This window comes from Aythya ferina, assembly GCF_964211825.1.
Source record: "Aythya ferina genome assembly, chromosome: 4".
In the NCBI taxonomy this organism is placed as follows: Eukaryota; Metazoa; Chordata; class Aves; order Anseriformes; family Anatidae; genus Aythya; species Aythya ferina.
This window is the reverse complement of record NC_140300.1, coordinates 73,373,426-73,391,970: the sequence shown is the minus strand read 5'-3', so window position 1 is coordinate 73,391,970 and position 18,545 is coordinate 73,373,426. Positions and strand designations below refer to the sequence as shown.

General features: G+C 41.4%; 1 protein-coding gene across 6 annotated transcripts in view; it reads right to left on the bottom strand.

Moving 5' to 3' along the window:
• Positions 1 to 18,545, bottom strand: part of LOC311435831 (uncharacterized protein) — a 235,908-nt gene that overhangs the window by 116,108 nt on the left and 101,255 nt on the right. For 3 of the 6 annotated variants that reach the window (XM_084517259.1, XM_084517260.1, XM_084517262.1), the window contains exon 5: positions 18,093 to 18,177. The exons of the other annotated variants lie outside the window; for them this stretch is intronic. In XM_084517259.1, the coding sequence (XP_084373385.1) occupies positions 18,093 to 18,177 (85 nt within the window). The remainder of the gene's footprint in view (positions 1 to 18,092; positions 18,178 to 18,545) is intronic. 6 annotated transcript variants of the gene reach the window in all.

Sequence of the window (18,545 nt, the reverse complement as noted above, 5' to 3'; positions counted from 1 at the left end):
TTACTTTTTTTTTTTTTTTTTTTTCACCCCTGAAGTACCTCAAATTAATTCCTCACTTAAAGATTATCATGCAGGTCTGCTAAAACTGAACAAGACCAATCTTCTCAACATTCCTGCCAGTTCTTCATACGACTTGTCTTTCCACAGCCGGTCTTCTTGATCTCTGACTTTACGCATCCTCAAAAGTTGACTAACATTCACCTTGTATTCAGGAAAAAGGGATAAAACTGACCCTCAGTTCATCTTCACCCTTGCAAACACTCCTCAAGAAGAGAATGCAATGCATGCTATCCCTCCCGCTTGTAGACCCCCTACCCCCTGCAGCCCCAGGACATATGAAAAACTTGGATGGAAAAGCCATCAGTCTCCTCTCAGGTCCAGAGACTGAGGGGCATAGAAGAGACTGATCTGCAGTGGAATTAAAAATTCCTGTGACCACTCTGTCCCTTGTAAGGTCATTTACAGGCTTAGTTTCTTAGTGTGAAACTAGCTGTAAGTTTTCTCAAATTTCATCACACTTGTCACAAGTGGCAGCTGATCCCTGACCACCTCTGGCACCCAAAGTTTACCATTAAACAACTTTTTGCCTTCACAATTCACTCAACTTTGAAACCCGCTGAGAGAGTATGGTACCAAGACGGCAATCCAAAACCCTGCATCATAACACCCAGACGTGTGGAGTGCAGCTCGTAATGGGCGAGTTGCTTAGTTTGACGTTCACTGAGGGTGGGTGTCTCTTTTCATTATTTAACTCTGAGTTAGAGCCACTCACAGCTGTCTGCTAGCAACTGATACCATGTATGCACCAGACAGAAGACGCCTATTGTTAGTCACTTTTCAACAGAAAGCAAGAACGGCACACTGCCTTAGAGGGCTGGGGGAGTTTTATGAGCTCTGCATTTCTGCATGTGCTCCCTTGATTTCACTCTCTGATCTTTTGAACAAGCACAATGTGTAGAAAACTTGAATGGCCAAAACAGACACTGTGTATAATTTTTGTGGTCTCTCCAGCTGTCCCTCCATCCTTCACAGCAGTGAAACTAGGGAAAGTGGCAAAACACCACAGCACAGAAAGAAGTCCGTGCAGTTGGTGGTACACATCATACATGTATAACAGAATGGCAACTTACAAAAGAAAAAGAGCTTTACTGCTTTGTAAAGCTCTAGGAACATATTGACAGCCACATGGGGGAAGTGAACACACACAGTGAGCAGTTACCGAGTTGCCCTCTGTCTGGGAAAGCAAGGATATTTTATACGAAATCCTAAGACGTGAAATAAACAATTATTTTTTGCAGGTGCTATTTCTGGGGTTGAGAAAGAGTGCCACTTGGTTTCTTCCCTTTTTTTATCACATTTGAAGCCCAGCACCTATTAGCTTGAGGAGGCAGATCCTCAGGGAATAAGAGTAGGTGATTAGATTTATGAAACTCTTCAGTTTACAAAAAAATAAATAAATCCCATGGCAGAAGCATTCTGCCATGAGCATTCCAAATCTCTTATACCACAAGCACATTGCAAGTGAAGAAACCACCATTCTTCACTAACTGTGAGCCTCCAAAACAACTGATTTCCTAAGCAAACAAAGGTAAAAATAAGTCTCTACATTCCCAAATGATAAAAAAATATTTTTTTTTAAAAAAAAGAATCTTTTATGGGATACCTGGTTTGATGTGATCATTCAATACTGCTGTGAGTTGCTTGCTGTTAGACCTGAACAGCTCTATTTCACCTGACCAAGTTCTTGGAGGCTAAGCTGAGCTTTTTTGGGGCAGAATGAATGTAACGGTGACCCTGGTCCATTTGCACAACGTGCAGCGTTTTTGCATTGGTTGAAAATATTTTTTCAAGATTTCTTTCTAACGAAGTTGTGTTCCACACCTTCCTTCCCCCCAAGAAAGAATAGTTTCTCTAAACTGTAGTAATTTACTAGACTTGGCAATGCAAGTAGGAAAGCATCTTGAACCACAATGAGACTAGGTGTTATAAATATTTTCTGCTCATCTCTGCTTCATACATTAGCTTTTCTCCGAAAAGCTTTTCACTCAACACGAAAGCATGTGCACCATCAGCAAGTTCAATGCCTCAGAGAAAAAAATGCATTAAAGTAGTTTGAAATAATTGATTTTATATTCCACTACTATGCATTTTCAGAATGTGATAGATCTTAAAGTACTTAAGGTAAGTTTGCCATTGGCACGGTAGCCCATGAGACTGCTTGTTGGTTCCCCCATGCAAGAAAGAGCTACGTGTCCTGCTCCAGAATCCAGAAAGCTCCAGAGATGCTCCTCCAAGCTCTGTTCAAGGTTGTATCAAGCAAATCCACAAGACGGGTGGCTACAGGGCCCTGCATTCCCCTCCCCGATCCCTGCATGCTTCTCCACCCATCACTACATCATCTCCCCACCCTAGGCAGCAGCAATTCCTCCCAGCCTTGTTTCCTCACACACCCGCTTTTGAAGAGGCCAGCTCTAAGCACAGATTTTGTTGTCTCTGGATTCTCAGGCTATCAAAGAGAAATAGCTTGCACTCATCAAAATAATTAAACAGGCCATAAGGACTGAGCATTTTAAACATCTGGTCAAGGCAAGCCTTTCGTGTTTTCTTTCTTTTTTTTTTTTTTTTTTTTTCTCCTCAAGGCAGGGAAAATAGTTCTCCCCTTAGCTTAGTATTTTAAAATTTCACTATTTCTTTCTACACTTAGAGCAAAATCAACAGCAAGCTGTACGCAAGTGTCCTATTGCACTCCTTTACTCTGTTTCTAAAGTCTGGCAAACTTTACACAGACACAGCAGCCTGCTAACCACTGCAAGATTGGGCCAAGGCCTGCAAATTTCTGTCACAGGAAGCCTGCAGATGATGCTGTAAATCTAGAATTAAGCCTTCAGGATCACAGCAGAACAGATATTCCAAAAGGAAAAAAAAAAAATATATATATATATATATAAAACTCTAAAATAATCTGCAATGAACTCACGCTAGTATGTTGTTGACATTTACAGACTATAGCGCAGTATTTCTTGAGCTTCCTACACAGGATTTTAACTCAGGAGAGCATTTTGCTCTACCTGCCATGGTCACAAGCATCTCAGCAAATGCATCACCATTGGTTTTATCAGATGCAGCATTAACACAGTCACTGTTATGACTGAAAAGGATAAAGAGAAGTGATATTTGAGAGGAAATGAAACCAACGTGTTTTACTACAGTAAGACCAAGTGGTGCCATGTCAGATTCCCCTGGTTGACAGCTGACTTCAGAGAAGCATTCCCTTGACCATCCTTGGAAACAAAGAAGGTGGACCCCTAGGAAAAGCTGGATTTTTGTACACTTTTCCCCATGCCTACTCATGTTCTACCCCTGCCCAAGGGGCACCTCACTTTGCACCAGCTAGGTGCACAGCATGAAGACCCTGAGAGTACTGGCAAGAGGCGATGCAGGTACGCAGCCCTTGGCTTCCCCTCAGCAGAAACAAGCACAGGAACAGCTCCACAGCCCACACTTCGGGTTCCTCAATCCAGGTCACGATGCTTGCTGTCCGGTTCACCTCTAACACCCCTCTAGGGCAACTTACATCAAGTTTTTCCACACTGAGGCTGTGTCCCTGGAAAGCAAGTCAGCACAGAGAAGCACACCTTCATAGTGCTCTGCAGGTGACACAATCCCTTTTGAGAGCTTCGGGGCAAGGTTCAAGTCCTCCTACAGAGCTCTCAAACAGGCAGAACACTTCCCTGGCCTATTTCATTTTATGGTCAGTGGTTTTCTGAAGGAAAGGGAAGGCAGTTAAGGTCTGCATTGGCTGCAAAGCCGTGCTGTATGTGCATACACAGATATATAAACACCTGTGGTAGCTGGAGGATTTTCAAGGTGATTCTCTTATGCTTTTACATGATATACACTTAAATCTGAGTGCTGAGCTTAGATTCACACTAACACTTATATATATGGCACTTGTATAGCTTTTTTTTTTTATTTTTTCTCTAAATAAATTATGAGTAAAAGAGTAAAGGATTACCAGTAAGTAATAAAAACAACACTTTTTTTTTTTTTTTCACTTATGCAGGTGCAACTTGTTTCTGTGTAGCAGGACACCACAGAGCTGAAGTAAATGCATGAAGTTTCACTTCAACAAAGTCTTCAACAGTTTTTGGTCATGATTTAAAATTACTACTGAAAGGTAACTTGGCATCTCCACTAAGTTAAAAAACGAAAATGGGGGAAAAGAAGCTTTTGAAAAATCTTTATTTCCTCAAGACAAAGGGAAAGTGCATTTGTTTTTCAAACAAGTAACACTTCAATATTTAATTGGATGCCATTTTCAATAATATAATAACGTGCAGAAGCTTCCAGGCCTGGCAGTTATTTGGACAGCTGTCAATCAAAACGTCTCACAGCTACCCTAGCGTGTCAGCCATCAGCTAACCCACACTTTCCCAGGGACGTCTTAGCATGGCATCTTTGTTCTGTTTTCAGATAAACAGATCCAATTTCTCAACAAACAGACTGCTACAGTCCTTTTGATAACAATGTAATAATTCAAAACAAATGATTCTAGGCTTTGATGATAGCACTTTTATGGGTCATGAAGAAATCCTCCCACCAACATCTGTTTGATTTTATCTACTTGAACTTTATCCTCCAGTTGAAGATTTATAAGCTGAAATCATCCCAGCCTATTAAAGTCAGACTAATGTTAAAGCACTAACACAGAGAATGAAAGTGCATTTCACAGTCATCTACCTTTTGAAATCCTGCCGTGAGGAAAAGATATCAAAAGTTTGGGAGATGTATGTTTAAATATGCTGGAAGTCTGCATTCTGCACAAAGCTCTGGATGACTGAGAGATTAAGGCATCTAACTGTTGCCTTACAGTGGGGGCAAGTTATTTACAGAACCAGTATTTAGAAAGACAACATGAAAAATACAGATGTTGTTTACATTTAAAGACTGTTTTCTTAGCAAAAACCACTATGGGTGATGGAAATTCACTCCAGATTTGTCTCCCCCTCCTCTCTCTTAATTTTTGCATACACTGTAAATAAAAAGCATGACAGCAGAGTTATTAGAGTCACTTGTTACTTATTAACTAGATGTCAAAAATTTAGTCAGGGTGCTTTAAAAATAAGGTTTAAAAAAAAATAAAAAATAAAAATCATGGAAGGTCTGACCAAACATGCCCAGGGAAAGAATATCACATGCTTGCTACCTGAAAACACTTTTCTGTGAAAGGCAGCACAAAGAGAAAGCGTTCACCATCGTCGCAGTTGCAGAACATTTGAAAGAAAAACAAATGACTGACTCTGCAAGTGCTGACACTTCTATGAACTGCTGCAATTTAGCAGTTGTTTGCTGGAATATTCCTCTGGAATAAACTGGCTTAGCGTACTCCAGATGAGACTTTTTTTTCTCTAAACCTAAAAATACAGAGCCAGTTAAAATATGTATTGTGTATTATATCATCATAAACGCACACTAAAACTTTGCACTGTTAACAAGAATATTTATCTCAGATATTTGCAAAGGGAAAAAGCTACACTACCTTGTGTAACAGCACTTGGAAGAGAAATATGAACAAGTTAGTGTGCAGACGTGTATGCCTCAAGAAGATTAATATTTAAGGTCTTTACATATTTACACACCCCTACACGACTGTCAGACCCTCTTTGTATGAGACAACTCAAGCTACTTTATGCACGCTAAAACTATTTTACTACAGTAGGGAGAGATGACCCTGGAGATTAGGCGATGCCCTTATCACTGCTAATGTATACAGTACAACTGGAAATCGCGCTAGCACAATCTACATAAACTGCTTGGGAATATCCCTTCTCCACTGGTCAGAAGCAGCAAAGCACACTGACATGGCATTTCTTGCAAAGTCCAGAAAAATCTGGTTATGTGACCTGGAGAAGCTGCAACACCAGGTTTAGAGAGCCGGTGCCATAGTTAGAAGAGGAAAGACGAAGGTGGGGTGGCACTGAAAGGCTTCCTTGGAAGAAGCCTGGCACTGCTGGTGTGCCCCAGGTGACTGGAGGAGACTTTCACCTGGCGCTCACCAAGCTCTCTGCAATGGGATTTGTTTTCTCAAACACCTCCTGGCCCAGTCCCTTTCTCTTCCCCCAGTACCAAGAGGGGCAGGAAGGCTGCTGTGTGCAGCAGGAAAACACACACCACATCTGCAGTGAGCAGTGGAAAGGCAAGGGTCTGAAATCCCTGACTGCTGCAGGGATTTCTCCAGGCAGTTTGTTCGCAAACTGGGTGAGATTTCCTCTCTGAACAGGCAGCAATCAGAGTTTTGCTTTGGGGATTTTTTTTTGGGGTGGGTAGATGAGGGAGGTGGAGGGGTTGTTCTTTTTCCAGCAGAAGAAACAGCTCAGACAGGCACACCTAAAGCTCAGTGGCAACATAAAGATTGTAACATGAAGGAGAGGGAGACCGAAAATCCTGCATACCTTCCCTTTGACTCTGTCTGTTGTATGACATTTACCAGATGAGTATATGTAAAGTACTCTGTAATTAATTTCATCTGATCATAATAACTTTAAGAAAACTTCAAAAACCTATGTCAAAACTCAGAAGCCAGAATAATTTGTATTTATTCTAAGTAGATGAGCATGTTGCTCCAGCGTAAAGTACACTTTTGTTCAGTACGAATCAAACCAAACGATTCGGTGGGGTCATGCAACTGCTCTGCTGTGCTGGCTGTGCCCATGCACCAGGGTGCCCACCTCCAGGCACAGCCCGCCTGCGGCATCAGCCCAACTCCTGCGGCATCAGCCCAACTCCTGCGGCATCAGCCCAACTCCTGCGGCATCAGCCCAACTCCTGCGGCATCAGCCCAACTCCTGCGGCATCAGCCCAACTCCTGCGGCATCAGCCCAACAAGAGAGAAACTTGTAGAAGTTTAAACCCCTCCAGTATATAATTAGAGGAGAAAATGCCAAATAGAAGACTTGAGCTTGGCTTTTTGTAGCTCACATCTCACACAGGAACCAAATTCTGCAAATATGTCAATCCCACAACTATACTGGGTCATATGCATACACACAGCTGCTAAAGAGACAGCCGTCCCCTCCTCGCATTCAGCGTGGAAGAAAAATAAGTTTATCAGAGGGAATAAATTTAGACACCAGTGTCTCTCAGCAGCGCATCCAAAAATAACAAACTATAAAAGCTGTACACTAATCTCAGCAGAGAGAGAAGTAAAATTAAAAAAAAAAAAAAAAAAAAAGCATCCATCAACACATGTGCAGGGTAGAAATACCTCCTTTTGAAATCCCTAAATTAAATTGTGCATGTGTGCATTTCCCTCTTTTTTGTTTGTTTGTTTTAAGCCTTTATAATCGGGGATTTAATATTAAATACCAAAGTTTCAAAAAAGCCCTGAGATGAAGCCCAATAGTGGAAGAACAGCTAAGCCCTGCACAGAAACCAAGATTCATTGTGTTTAGTGATGGAGCCCAAATGAAACACTCGAGGAAAAAGCAGTTCTAAACATCTCCATTTTCTCCCTTTGCTCAAAAGATTTTTTCTGGACAAATACATAGTGCTGCCTACAAAGCACCTTAGCTGCCTTACGCCGTATTTTCAGTGAATAGGAGAATGAAGGACAGGCGGGCGCACGGCTTGCAGCCAGGACAGCGGATATACACGTGCTGCAACACAGCCAAGCCAGCACCGCTCTCCAGAGATGCTGCCTCTCCCCAAGATGCTCAACACACCAACACCACGTCGTGTCTCAGCATCCCAGATCCACAAAACAGTGCTGCTTTCCCACCTCAGAGTGCTCCAAGACATGCAGATGAGTTTTTCTTTATGGAAGGGAAGATGCTGTTTGCATGCAGTATGGAAAACGCATAAACGCATTATTTAAGTATTACTGGAAATGCAGCATGACCCAACGAAGCACAATTTGCCAGTAAGCATAAAAATACCATTCAGATGTTTGGATTGTCGTATCCCAAACCTGAAACTGAATCTATCATCAGCTGTGCTAGCAATATGTTTTCTGCCAAGTTGCTATGGGTAACAGAAATGCATGATGACAGCAATAAATAACTTTAATGACTGCTGATAATATCATGAAAAGAGCTCTGTAATACACTGACATCATTTAGAGGTTTACTAGCCATTATTAAGTGTTGTATCATGCCGCAGCTTGTCAGATAATCATAGCAAATCGCTTGTGCATACATATATTTTATCCATCTATGTGTATATGTAAAACTAAACATTACAAACTACATGCTACACAGTTTATTCAAGTTATTTTCACTTAAGCAAATTTGAAATAGTATTCCCAATTACTTACACATCACTAGAAGTACGTTTGGTACCTGCACAAACCAAATACCTTTCTGAACAGCAGCGGTCCCTCTGCTGTGCCCAGCGATGGTGGGATCTAGTACCACGCACACAGCCTGTTCCTCTCACGTACCCATCATTTCGTAGGTTTTGTTTGTTTCTACTCGGCCTTCCTGGAAGTCTGCGGCATCACCACCCCTACAAATAAACCTTGCTGGGAGCTGTTCAGCTATCAGCACAGGTGCCACAGTTATCTCAGCGATATTCATCTCCCCACTTTTGCCTCTTGCTTGAAGAAGCCCAACCCCTGAAGCATGCCTTCATGCCCTGCAACACGCCAAGAATGGGATGACACATTTTCACAAATACCTGCAGTTAGAAAAGTTTCATAATGAAGTTTCCTTCAAATTAAATCATTCAGAGGTTGGCTGACCTTGCTATTACCTTTTACGTTAAAAAATACCAAATGCTTTACATTGTACCTTGACATGTCATCATAAAGGTTTTGGGGGATGAGAAGACAAGTACTACCACAGAAGCAAAGACTAAGATTGCATGGCTAAGGCAACACAACCCTCAAATACAAATATTATGTTGTTTTCATGGATGTTTTCTTTTTCTTAAGGAGTAAAATACCTTTGCATTTTTTTTTTTTTGCATCAATTATGTTAGAACATCCGTTACATAGGAGAAAGATCACTATTTGTATATATGACATTTTCATGATCCACTTTAAGTCAAATATATTCTTAAGAGGTAAAAATAAGAGTTTGCTATTTAAAACAGAATCTGAAAGTCACCAGCACTACAAATACAACAAAATACCTTTAAATAAGTGTCATTCAGCAATACATTATCAACACAAAAGGACTTTGGAAGGTGATATTAAGACTTGAGGAGACACAACATCGACATTTACATCTTCCTTGAAAGCTCCTCAAAAACGTTGATGTGCACATCAACATGATCACACCAAGGTGGGTTATGCAGCATCAATTATGGCTGCCTATCAAAGAGTTACAGATTTTTCTTTCTTCTCCTTAAGCAACTGTTCCACGTGGGTTACATATCCTACAGCATTTAGATACAGGAAAGGGGGTTATCTTTTTGGCAACTTCCAGTTCTGAAGTGTCACTGTGATCAAGATTTATGTCACAAGCATGTTTCAAGCTCTGATTATTAATTGCATTTAGCCAGAGACAGGATTTTCACCCGCACAAACTCAGAAAGAAAATATAATGCAGGTAATAACCATTCATAAGCATAACCAGAATGTTATGCTGCATTCACTTACACTCTTATTTTTTAAAGCCTTTTCATTGTCCCACAGAAACACCATGCAGAAATTTTAACAAAGGCATGGGAATAGAAGTTTTTTTCTACATTGTACTGCATGCAAGTGGCTGTTAAAAATAAAATACACCAGAAAGGCCAAAATGTCTTCCTAACAAATCCCAAAGACAGCATAGTATATTGCAGGATGGTCACTGGTCCTAAGGAAAATTAAAAACAAAAAGGAAAAAAAAGATAAAATTAAAAAGATAAAATTAAAAAATCATTAAGGCTAATTATGTCATCTCAATAACTATAAAAAGAACCTGAGCCTCCACACTGTTTCTGATAAAGCTTCTAGTACATAACGACAGGATTTACAGCTACCAAGGTTATGAGGTGGCGGTAGTCAGATCCATTTCTGCACCTCCTCTCAAGGGCCACGTAATGTGGAAGAAGTAAAGCCTGTGGGGCCTCGTTTGGCACTTCTCAGTATGAGGAGCTCCAACTGAACCAAATGAAAACCAAGTTCATTGACAAGCAGCATCCCTGGTAGGAAGTCTGAGTGAGGCTGGCCTCATAAGGCTTATTTTGTAGCAGTGAGATTTTCTGTTCCCTCAGAATAAAGTGTTTGTGGAGTCACAAGATGCCTCCAATTCTCAAACCAGAGCCCGTAAGCTCCTAAGTGCCACCTCTGCCCCCCCCTATTTCAAAGGACTCTGCATCTGTGTGAGCAGCAGCATGCAGGAATTGGTTAGCGTTGGCAAACAGCGTGACAACTGCAACACAAACCCAAGAGGGGAAAATAAACAACCCTTCAGTCATCCCAATTATTGGAGCCATGTGGGCATTTAACATGCTGTGGGTTCCTTGGGCCTGGGAGAACATAAATTAGTGCAATAAGTGATACAATTAATGAATTTCAGCAGTCAGATATAAACACAAGTAACATATCCAGGAATAAATCAGGCCGTCATTAACAAAAAAACCCTGTTGCTTCGGACTACCCTGGGTTCCCAGACTCTCCTTAAATCCACTCACAAGACAAAATTACTTTCCAGACAGAAACTGTAAACACAGAGGGATGAAGTTTCTTCTCAGACTTCTTTTTCTTCAATGCACCTGTTTCCCAGGCCTACCTTGCACCTCTCCCCATGGATCTCATGTTCCCAGGACCACAAGGAATCATTTTCTCCCCAAATGGCTTCACTCAAAGTCTTCCAAGTCTAGATTCAGCAAGGAAAGGATTTGGCTATCTGAACATCTGACCCTGGTCATCTGCAATTTAAGACATCTCATCTCCCTTCAAAAGACTGAATATAGTTTTTCCAAAATGTATCGCAATAGTTTAGGATGAGTGCATGCAGCAGTCTGTGCCATACAACCTATGCCAAGCAATTCCATCAGGAGTACAAGAAGTTCCATGTTTAACATAAAGAAAAAAAAATCCCCTAAATAATCCATAAATCATATCATTTTGAAAACCAACATCTACAGCTTCATTATCTAAAACAATGCATTTTAAGATCAGTTATCTCCCATACAAATATCTGTCCTGCTCAGTTTAAGAGTAAACCGTTCAACAGTTTATGAAAAGTGAAAAAAAAAAAAAAATACCAAAGTAACAAAATCAGATTATTATTGCTATTTTAAAATCATTGTGAGCATGAACAGACAAATGTAAGACAGAAATCCATTTTGAAAAAGTGAATGAATTCAAGACACCGCCTTGGAAATGGATTACTCCTGCCAATTTTATGTCAAAGTCATAATATTTTGGGTAAGAGCCCAAAATATTAGTAAAGCGACTTATCAAAGCATGGACTTTAACCATCTGGTTTCCTTTGTTTGAAAACTTAGAGCATTGGTAAAAACAGGATTGTGAATGGTCAGCATGGATTTCACACTGTTTTAAGACAACCGGATATAGTTAGAAGAATCAGAGTCCATTTGTGCTCAGCTTTGAAACAATTTCCCTAATATTACAACACTTTAGGAAATAAGAGAACTGGGTAAACCCAAGCAAAAAGGTGACTGTAAAAAAACCTTAGATACTGCAGTGGAGAAAACACGAATGTTTTTCAAATACTCACATCAGCCCATTGCAGAAAATCCTGCTCCCTAGCCTTCCTGGAAAGTCAATCAATAAGGAGACCAGAAAGCGATACACCCGTAAAACATCAAAACACTAAAATCTATCACAAAGCAATCCAAATAAAATGGTCTGAAGTTTTGCATCTGCTCAAATCACAATCCACATGAGGCGCCTCTGCGGATACAAGGGCAGAAAATGAGGGCTCTTTCCCATTTCTTTCTATGCCCTCACTCCTATGGGACCAATGAGCCAGTGGCCACCACCTTCTGGACCAAACGCAGGCTGGGGACACCAAGGGACCATGGGAGCCACTTGGTTTCTCACTCAGAGATGGAAAGGGTGAGGTGTGGGAGGGCCCCACACGAGCACTTTTCTCCCCCATTTTGGATGGCTTTGTGCAGAAGGAGCCATTTCAGAGCACAAGGAGGTGAACCACCACCATGCGGCTCCCCACCACACGGGAGGGAAGCTGCCGGATCCCAAGAAGCACTCAGGAGGCTTTCTCGGGGCAGGGTTACCTGAGGATGGCACGTACACAAGCTTTCTAACGCACTGGTACAGATTCCAACCCTAAATATAGGTGTGGGCTATTGCCAGCCCAGTTCAGTAACCTAAACCCCGAAGGGCAGCTCTGAAGGCCGGCACCCTCCCCGCTGGCACGAGCGCAGCAGCTGCTGGTACAAGCCCTGTTGCTGGGGTCTCCCAGCCCAGCACCCTCCTGACAGCTAGTGACGCTCTGACAACACCTCCTGGTAGCCCCCAGGCAGGGCACGTGGAGCAGGAGCAGCCTTCCCTGGTGTCTTGTCCCCTTGGGGACACCTATGAGCTGGCACATGGCTTCAGGCTGCTTGAACCCCTCAACCCACTCCTCCACCAGGCTGAGGCACAATCATAAGCCCCTCATCCATGTCACCCTGGACACAACAGTCTTACTCAGGTCTCCATACCTCAAAAGCTGCTCCGAAACCTGCTATAGAAACAGAAAAATTTGCAAGATTTGGTTTCTTTCACTATGAGTTAGGGGACAGAAATCTGGTGAAGAACTAAAGCTGTGGAGAACCAACAAAATAATGCACAGCAAAGATTTCTCTGTCAGGTTCAGGGAGATATTTCCCAAAGCATGAATATGTCCCACTTATTCTGGAAATGTTTTGCTAGGTGGGGGTGAAGTGTTGGCCATCACTAAGCCTTCTCTCCCCACCTTCTCTGCAGAGAGCCTGCATTTTTCATAGCAAAAGCTCATATTTGTGAAGTAGATAAAATAATCAAGCTAGGAGTAAAAATTAGGAAATTGTCCTAGGGGTAGGAGGGGTGTGGACACAGATGATTAAATGTAATGAGGATACAAGAGGAATGAAAAAAAAAAAGGAGAGAGAGGAAACCGAAGGGTGAGAGCACTGTAGAAGGGAACCAAGCAGCTTCCAGATACTCATATGCAGAGACTTGCAGAGAGTACTGAAGGCAACTCTGATCTTTATTAAGTTGATAGGACTTCAACATGGCCAAGCTGTTGAACCTCCACATAAGACTATGTAAGAGCTTGATGAAAACTAAGTCAAGTCCTTCCAGATTCATCACATGCAACTCCACATACTTGATTTTCCTGATTCTTGACATTTTGGGTGATGGCTGTTGGGTCCCCTCCCAGCAGTTCTAGTTCTGTTGGGGAACCTCGACCCCCACCCCTTATCCCATGGTTTCTTCTGATACTCCCCGCCATCAGAGGCTTCCCCAGCTATCAAAGGCTTCTCCCACACACCGAAGCAAAACATAAAACCTACCATCCTCCAAAATACAGCCAAGGGACTCCTGGGCGTTACAGATTTTTAGAGCTTCACTGACGTACTACACAAAACTGAGGTAAAACAAACAAACAAACAACAAAAAAAAAACCTTTCCTCTCTTCAACAGTTCTCTTTCCCAGCCACTCATATGGCTTTGTTATCTCAGACCTAGAGGATAACAGCTATGGCTGTCTTAAATTGTATTAGGTTTGGTAAGAAACAGGGGGAACAACAAAACTGCTGGCCAATAGTAACATTCAAATATTTCAGCACCACAGACTTGGTTATCCACATCGAGGTTACATATTTACAGCTATAAAGATGTGTTTAAATGCTTCACCAAATTAATAAACCTATATATTTTTATTTTTTTTTTCATTTTCCATAGCCATAAGTAACGCAGCTAAAAGAGATAAGAAAGGTAAGAAAAATAACACAGGGGACCGAATGTACCTATGCATTTCATCATTTAACAAGAGAAGGAAATCTTTATACCACAGGTCCCAATATTTTTGATGAATCACTTCCAGTAGCATCTTAGGAAGGATACCAGACAAACGCATTATTCTGCATAGATGAATTGCTTCTCTGCACATTTTCCTTAAGATTCTGGAGCTCTTGGATTATGTTTTGTAAATCAGTTAGCTTCCTAGCCAGAGATTAAGGTAAATTCTGCTAAGGACTAAAAGTTGACTTAGAGCATTAAGAAGGATTAATGTTTAGCTGTGGTGAAGCTGAAGTACTAGGTTAGCATGTTTACGCAGTGCTGAAGATCACAATTAATCCAAAATTAGTATAAAAGATCAACAGCAACTGCTCTTGCATGCCAGTTTGGCTTAGTCCTGAAATCAAGACTTACTTTGGGGGCAATCTGTGTGCAAAGTTGCCGTGCATCTGCCCTAATAGGTTTAAAGCTTTCAGGGGAATCCATGCATTTTAAATGTTTAGCTTCTTTGTCCTCTGCTTTGAGAAAATAAATGTAGAAGTCAGTACTCGAGACACTTCTGCTTCTTATCTGTGTCACAGATCCGTCGGAATAGATTGGTGCTAGCAATGAACGAAAGCAAATACAATTTCCTGTCTTACAAAGAAAAGGTGCTTAAAATACGTACTTTCCTTCATCATCAGGGATTAATAAAAATAACAGGGTTATTCAGGCAGAAAATATTCATGCTGTATAACAAAAAAGATAGCAATAGCATACATTTATGTCCAGGTGTATCCATATATCTATAAGCACAGGCATATACAGTAGTAAAAAATTATATCCTTAGCTCTATAATTCTACAGCTATAGAAACTGTTTCTGTAGTGATATATTTAAAGACACAGGCAGTTGATTTTACACAGCATAACTGAGTTGTTCTTGACAAAAACATTTAACAGCATAGGTCAGGAGAGCTAGGTGGACTTTTTTCTCCCACTTCTGTACTTCAAAGTCAGTTTAAATGATGATTCCTAGCTCTGTGCCCTTACAAGCCTGCCCCACATACCACCACCACTTCAGGGCCGTCCAGTGAAGAATGATGCATGCCAAGGGACATCACCAAAGGCAATGTGTCTCAAGAGGTGGACTGGGTTTTGAGGTACCATCCACGGACCTGGTGGTCCTACAGTTGCAGAGCCAGCCTGGCCAGCTGCAGGGCATTCATGGCCCTTAAATGAGAATGCAGGTGCCAAGTTACGACACTTAACTAATCTGCAAACTGTGAAATTAAATAGATGAAAGTTAAACAAGCCCTTCTCTATGAGCTGGATTATAAAAGCCTTGAGTTTTTGTTGGGGAGGGTGGCTGCAGGGGTTTGGCATATATTTGTAGAGGTTTTTGTCTATTTATACTTTGGGGGCAGAGCCTTTTCATCTTTATATGTCTTCCCTAAAGTGTTGTATTACTTGAGTTACATTATTACAGAAAATACTAATTCCAGTGCTAGTTGCTGAACTTGGTTACTAATGACCAATCTTTTCAGCTGTACTTCCATACTAATGGAAGAACACAAAAACCTAATTCTGAGCGTGTTTCAAAACTGTAAAATACACCAAAGCCAAAACAAAGACCAGAGTGGTGCAGCGTTTTATTGGGAAAGACACCCCGCACACATCCCAGCAATACAGAAGCTGCTGATGTCAAACCAACTGAGTTGAGAAATTTAAGTCTAGTTGCTGCGCATTTCACAGCTGCAACATACATTCTTGATGGGGTGTGCCCAGCACTGAAGGCTATTTGCAGAACTGTTTGGTAAGCAATTTTTTTTTTTTTTAATAAAGTTACAAGGTTCTAGACTTACAACACAATTCATTGCTCCCAGTGGCAAGAGCATACTGAGAGATGATAACATCTGTGCCTATGCTTAGCTAACCGCATTCAAGCTGTGATGGTGATGACATTTGTGAAACTTGATTAAATTTTTTTTTCTTTAATCCCATTCTTTATTTTAGAAACACACACATGAACAATTTCAGCTCCAAGTCTTAAAGGAAACTCTAAGCTGATGCTCTTGCAAGAAACTTAAAAATGCCCTTCCTGGGGCCTGCCTCCAAGAGACACACAGGGCTTCCTGTTTATGCAACTATTCATGCCCACAAGCTAAGTTTAAGAATAAAATAATAATAAAAATAAATAAATAAAAGAAGTATGTGAGCATAACCCAGGCGGTTTGCTCACTAAAAAACAAATCAGAGCAGCTCACTATAGGGTTGTGTTGGATTCTTCTCTTTGATTCTGAGAGTTTTCATTACTAAAGAGAGATACATTTGGGAAGTCGTTGACCAGCACTCTAACTCAGGCCTTCTCCAGCTTTCATCTTTTGTACCCGTGGAGAGGTTCTTCCTGCTGATTTTCATGCAGTGACCCTGTTCTTATGCCTTGCATGGGGGGGAAAAACCGCCAAAACACCAGACGCACAAGCTAAGCCTCAACACTGTTCAGTTAGTTCTGCAAGCATTGCAGAAGAGCTTCAGAATTTGTTTTTTTGCATCAGGAAAGCTCAGCTAATGTACAACATCAGGTCCTCAAAGAGGCCCTGCTTTACTGCAGGGTGACTGAGGCAAGCAGAGGTCAAGATGCTTGCCTAAGGTGGCACAGAGCTCCAGGATCCACCTGGATCATAAGCCTTTATGCTATCCTCAACCCTACACGATGACCTTTGTTTATGGTATCCTCTGTTTCAGTAGCTTTGTATTTCCTGAGCAAAGGTAGGTTACTCTGACAGGTCACTCTGACAGGCCTGCAAAGCCTTGCAAAGCTCTTATAAACAGACACCACAAGCAAAATAAGTCTGGTGTACAAGTAAAGCAATGCTCTTTGCCAAAGCAGCTTCGTTAGACAAAAGGAGGCACATGTGTGTACATTCATCGGCTCTACATGGTCCTGACGCCTCCAAGCAATGAGCTCAGACCTTTGGCACCTGCTGGACCAACACACCTGAGACAAGGTGTCCCCATCTACATGTTAACTAGCTTATGTATTGGAAGAGCATATTTTCCTTATTAATAAAAGACAGCCTCATATGGCAGCATAGGGTCTTTATTTCATTTTTTTTTTTCAGTTTTTTAGCTGTAGCAGAGTTATGTATCCTGATTAAGGGAGAACTACTGTTTTGTGGTTGATCAAGCAAGCACACTTTCCTGCCGTTCAAAGCCACAAGGGCAGAACGTGCAGTGGAACACACCAGCTCAATAGGAAAGGGTTACTAACCCCTGCTTTCAAGTATGAATGATTGATATGCAAATATAGTTTATGGTAATGCTCATGAATGCCTGCTCTTCTGGCAGCTCAGTGCTCCTGCATGCATTACGCTCACAGATCAGGGCTCTGTAAGTATGCTTCAGGGGCACATGTGCACATTCAGAGGCACAGTTTGCTATGGAAGCCTTCCAGAAAGCCAATCGCTGCTTTGCACCATTAAACTAAACATATATTTAAAACTCCTTGGAATCAACAGAAGCAAATAGTACATCAAATATCTTCAGTCCTATGCAGCAAGGGTACTGCCAAACCCCAAACATTCAGGGTAAATCATGGGCAGGAACCTCAGATCATGAAAGAGACCTTTAAAGGAAGCACAAGGTAGGAGCAAAACTCTATTACAGCACCTTTTGTAAGCCTAGTTTTGAGAAGCTTCATTAAGTCAAATGTTAAAACTTTTTTTTTTTTTTTAAACAGCTAAGCTCCCGCACATGCCTTTTACACAATGAAAACTGTGAATCAGCTCTTGTCACTTGCCTCCAAGAGCTGAGCTTTTGCTGAGAAAACACACAGAACGGCTCAAGTTTTTGATAAGATCGTGAACTAGCAGCAGCGAAGTCTTACAAGACACCACCAACACAACACCCCTCTGAAGACTGCAATAAACCCTTCTCTCCAACTAGTCAAAACATGTTAAGAAACTCCAGCTCTCCCAACAAGCAAGCATAAAAACCCTATCCTTAATTTCCCCCGTATTTACCTCCTCCGGTAAGTGCCCCGCAACGCAGCAGAGCCAACCTGGCTGTTTCCCATTAGGCAACTGTGTGCTGCAGCTTTCCCACACGTGCATCCATGGGTATAGCTTTTCACTGGCATTTCTATGCACCCAATTGCAGAAACAACAGCAGGAAAAATAAATAAATCAAGCTACGAAAGCTTAAAACCAGTACCTGCAAGCTCGAAAACAGCGCTGGCAATAGAGCAGTCCCTGGAGGAAGAGCTCAGCACCCTGATCTCCGTGGCACAGCTGTGGACCTGGCCCAGATTTAAAGAGACAGAGAAATGAAACTACAACCCTTTTATTGAGGTATTGAGGTTGAGGTAGAACAAACCACTCTTTTTCTTTCCTTTTTTTCCTTTTTTTTTTTTTTTTTTTTTTTTTTCCTTTTTAATGGACTATCTTTAAATAGAACATGGCCATAAAGTATCACTTTTGTGTACTTTGGTCTCTCCAGAGCCAATTGCAAGACAACAAGAAGTAGCAAATCACAAGTATATATCACAAGTCTTAATGACTTGAACATGTGTTTGGAGCAAATGTAAATATTCCAGCCTGAATGAGCAAAGCTCTTAAGCGTGGGCTTAATTTTATCTCTCCTCAATAAATCATTTTTAAGCATGTA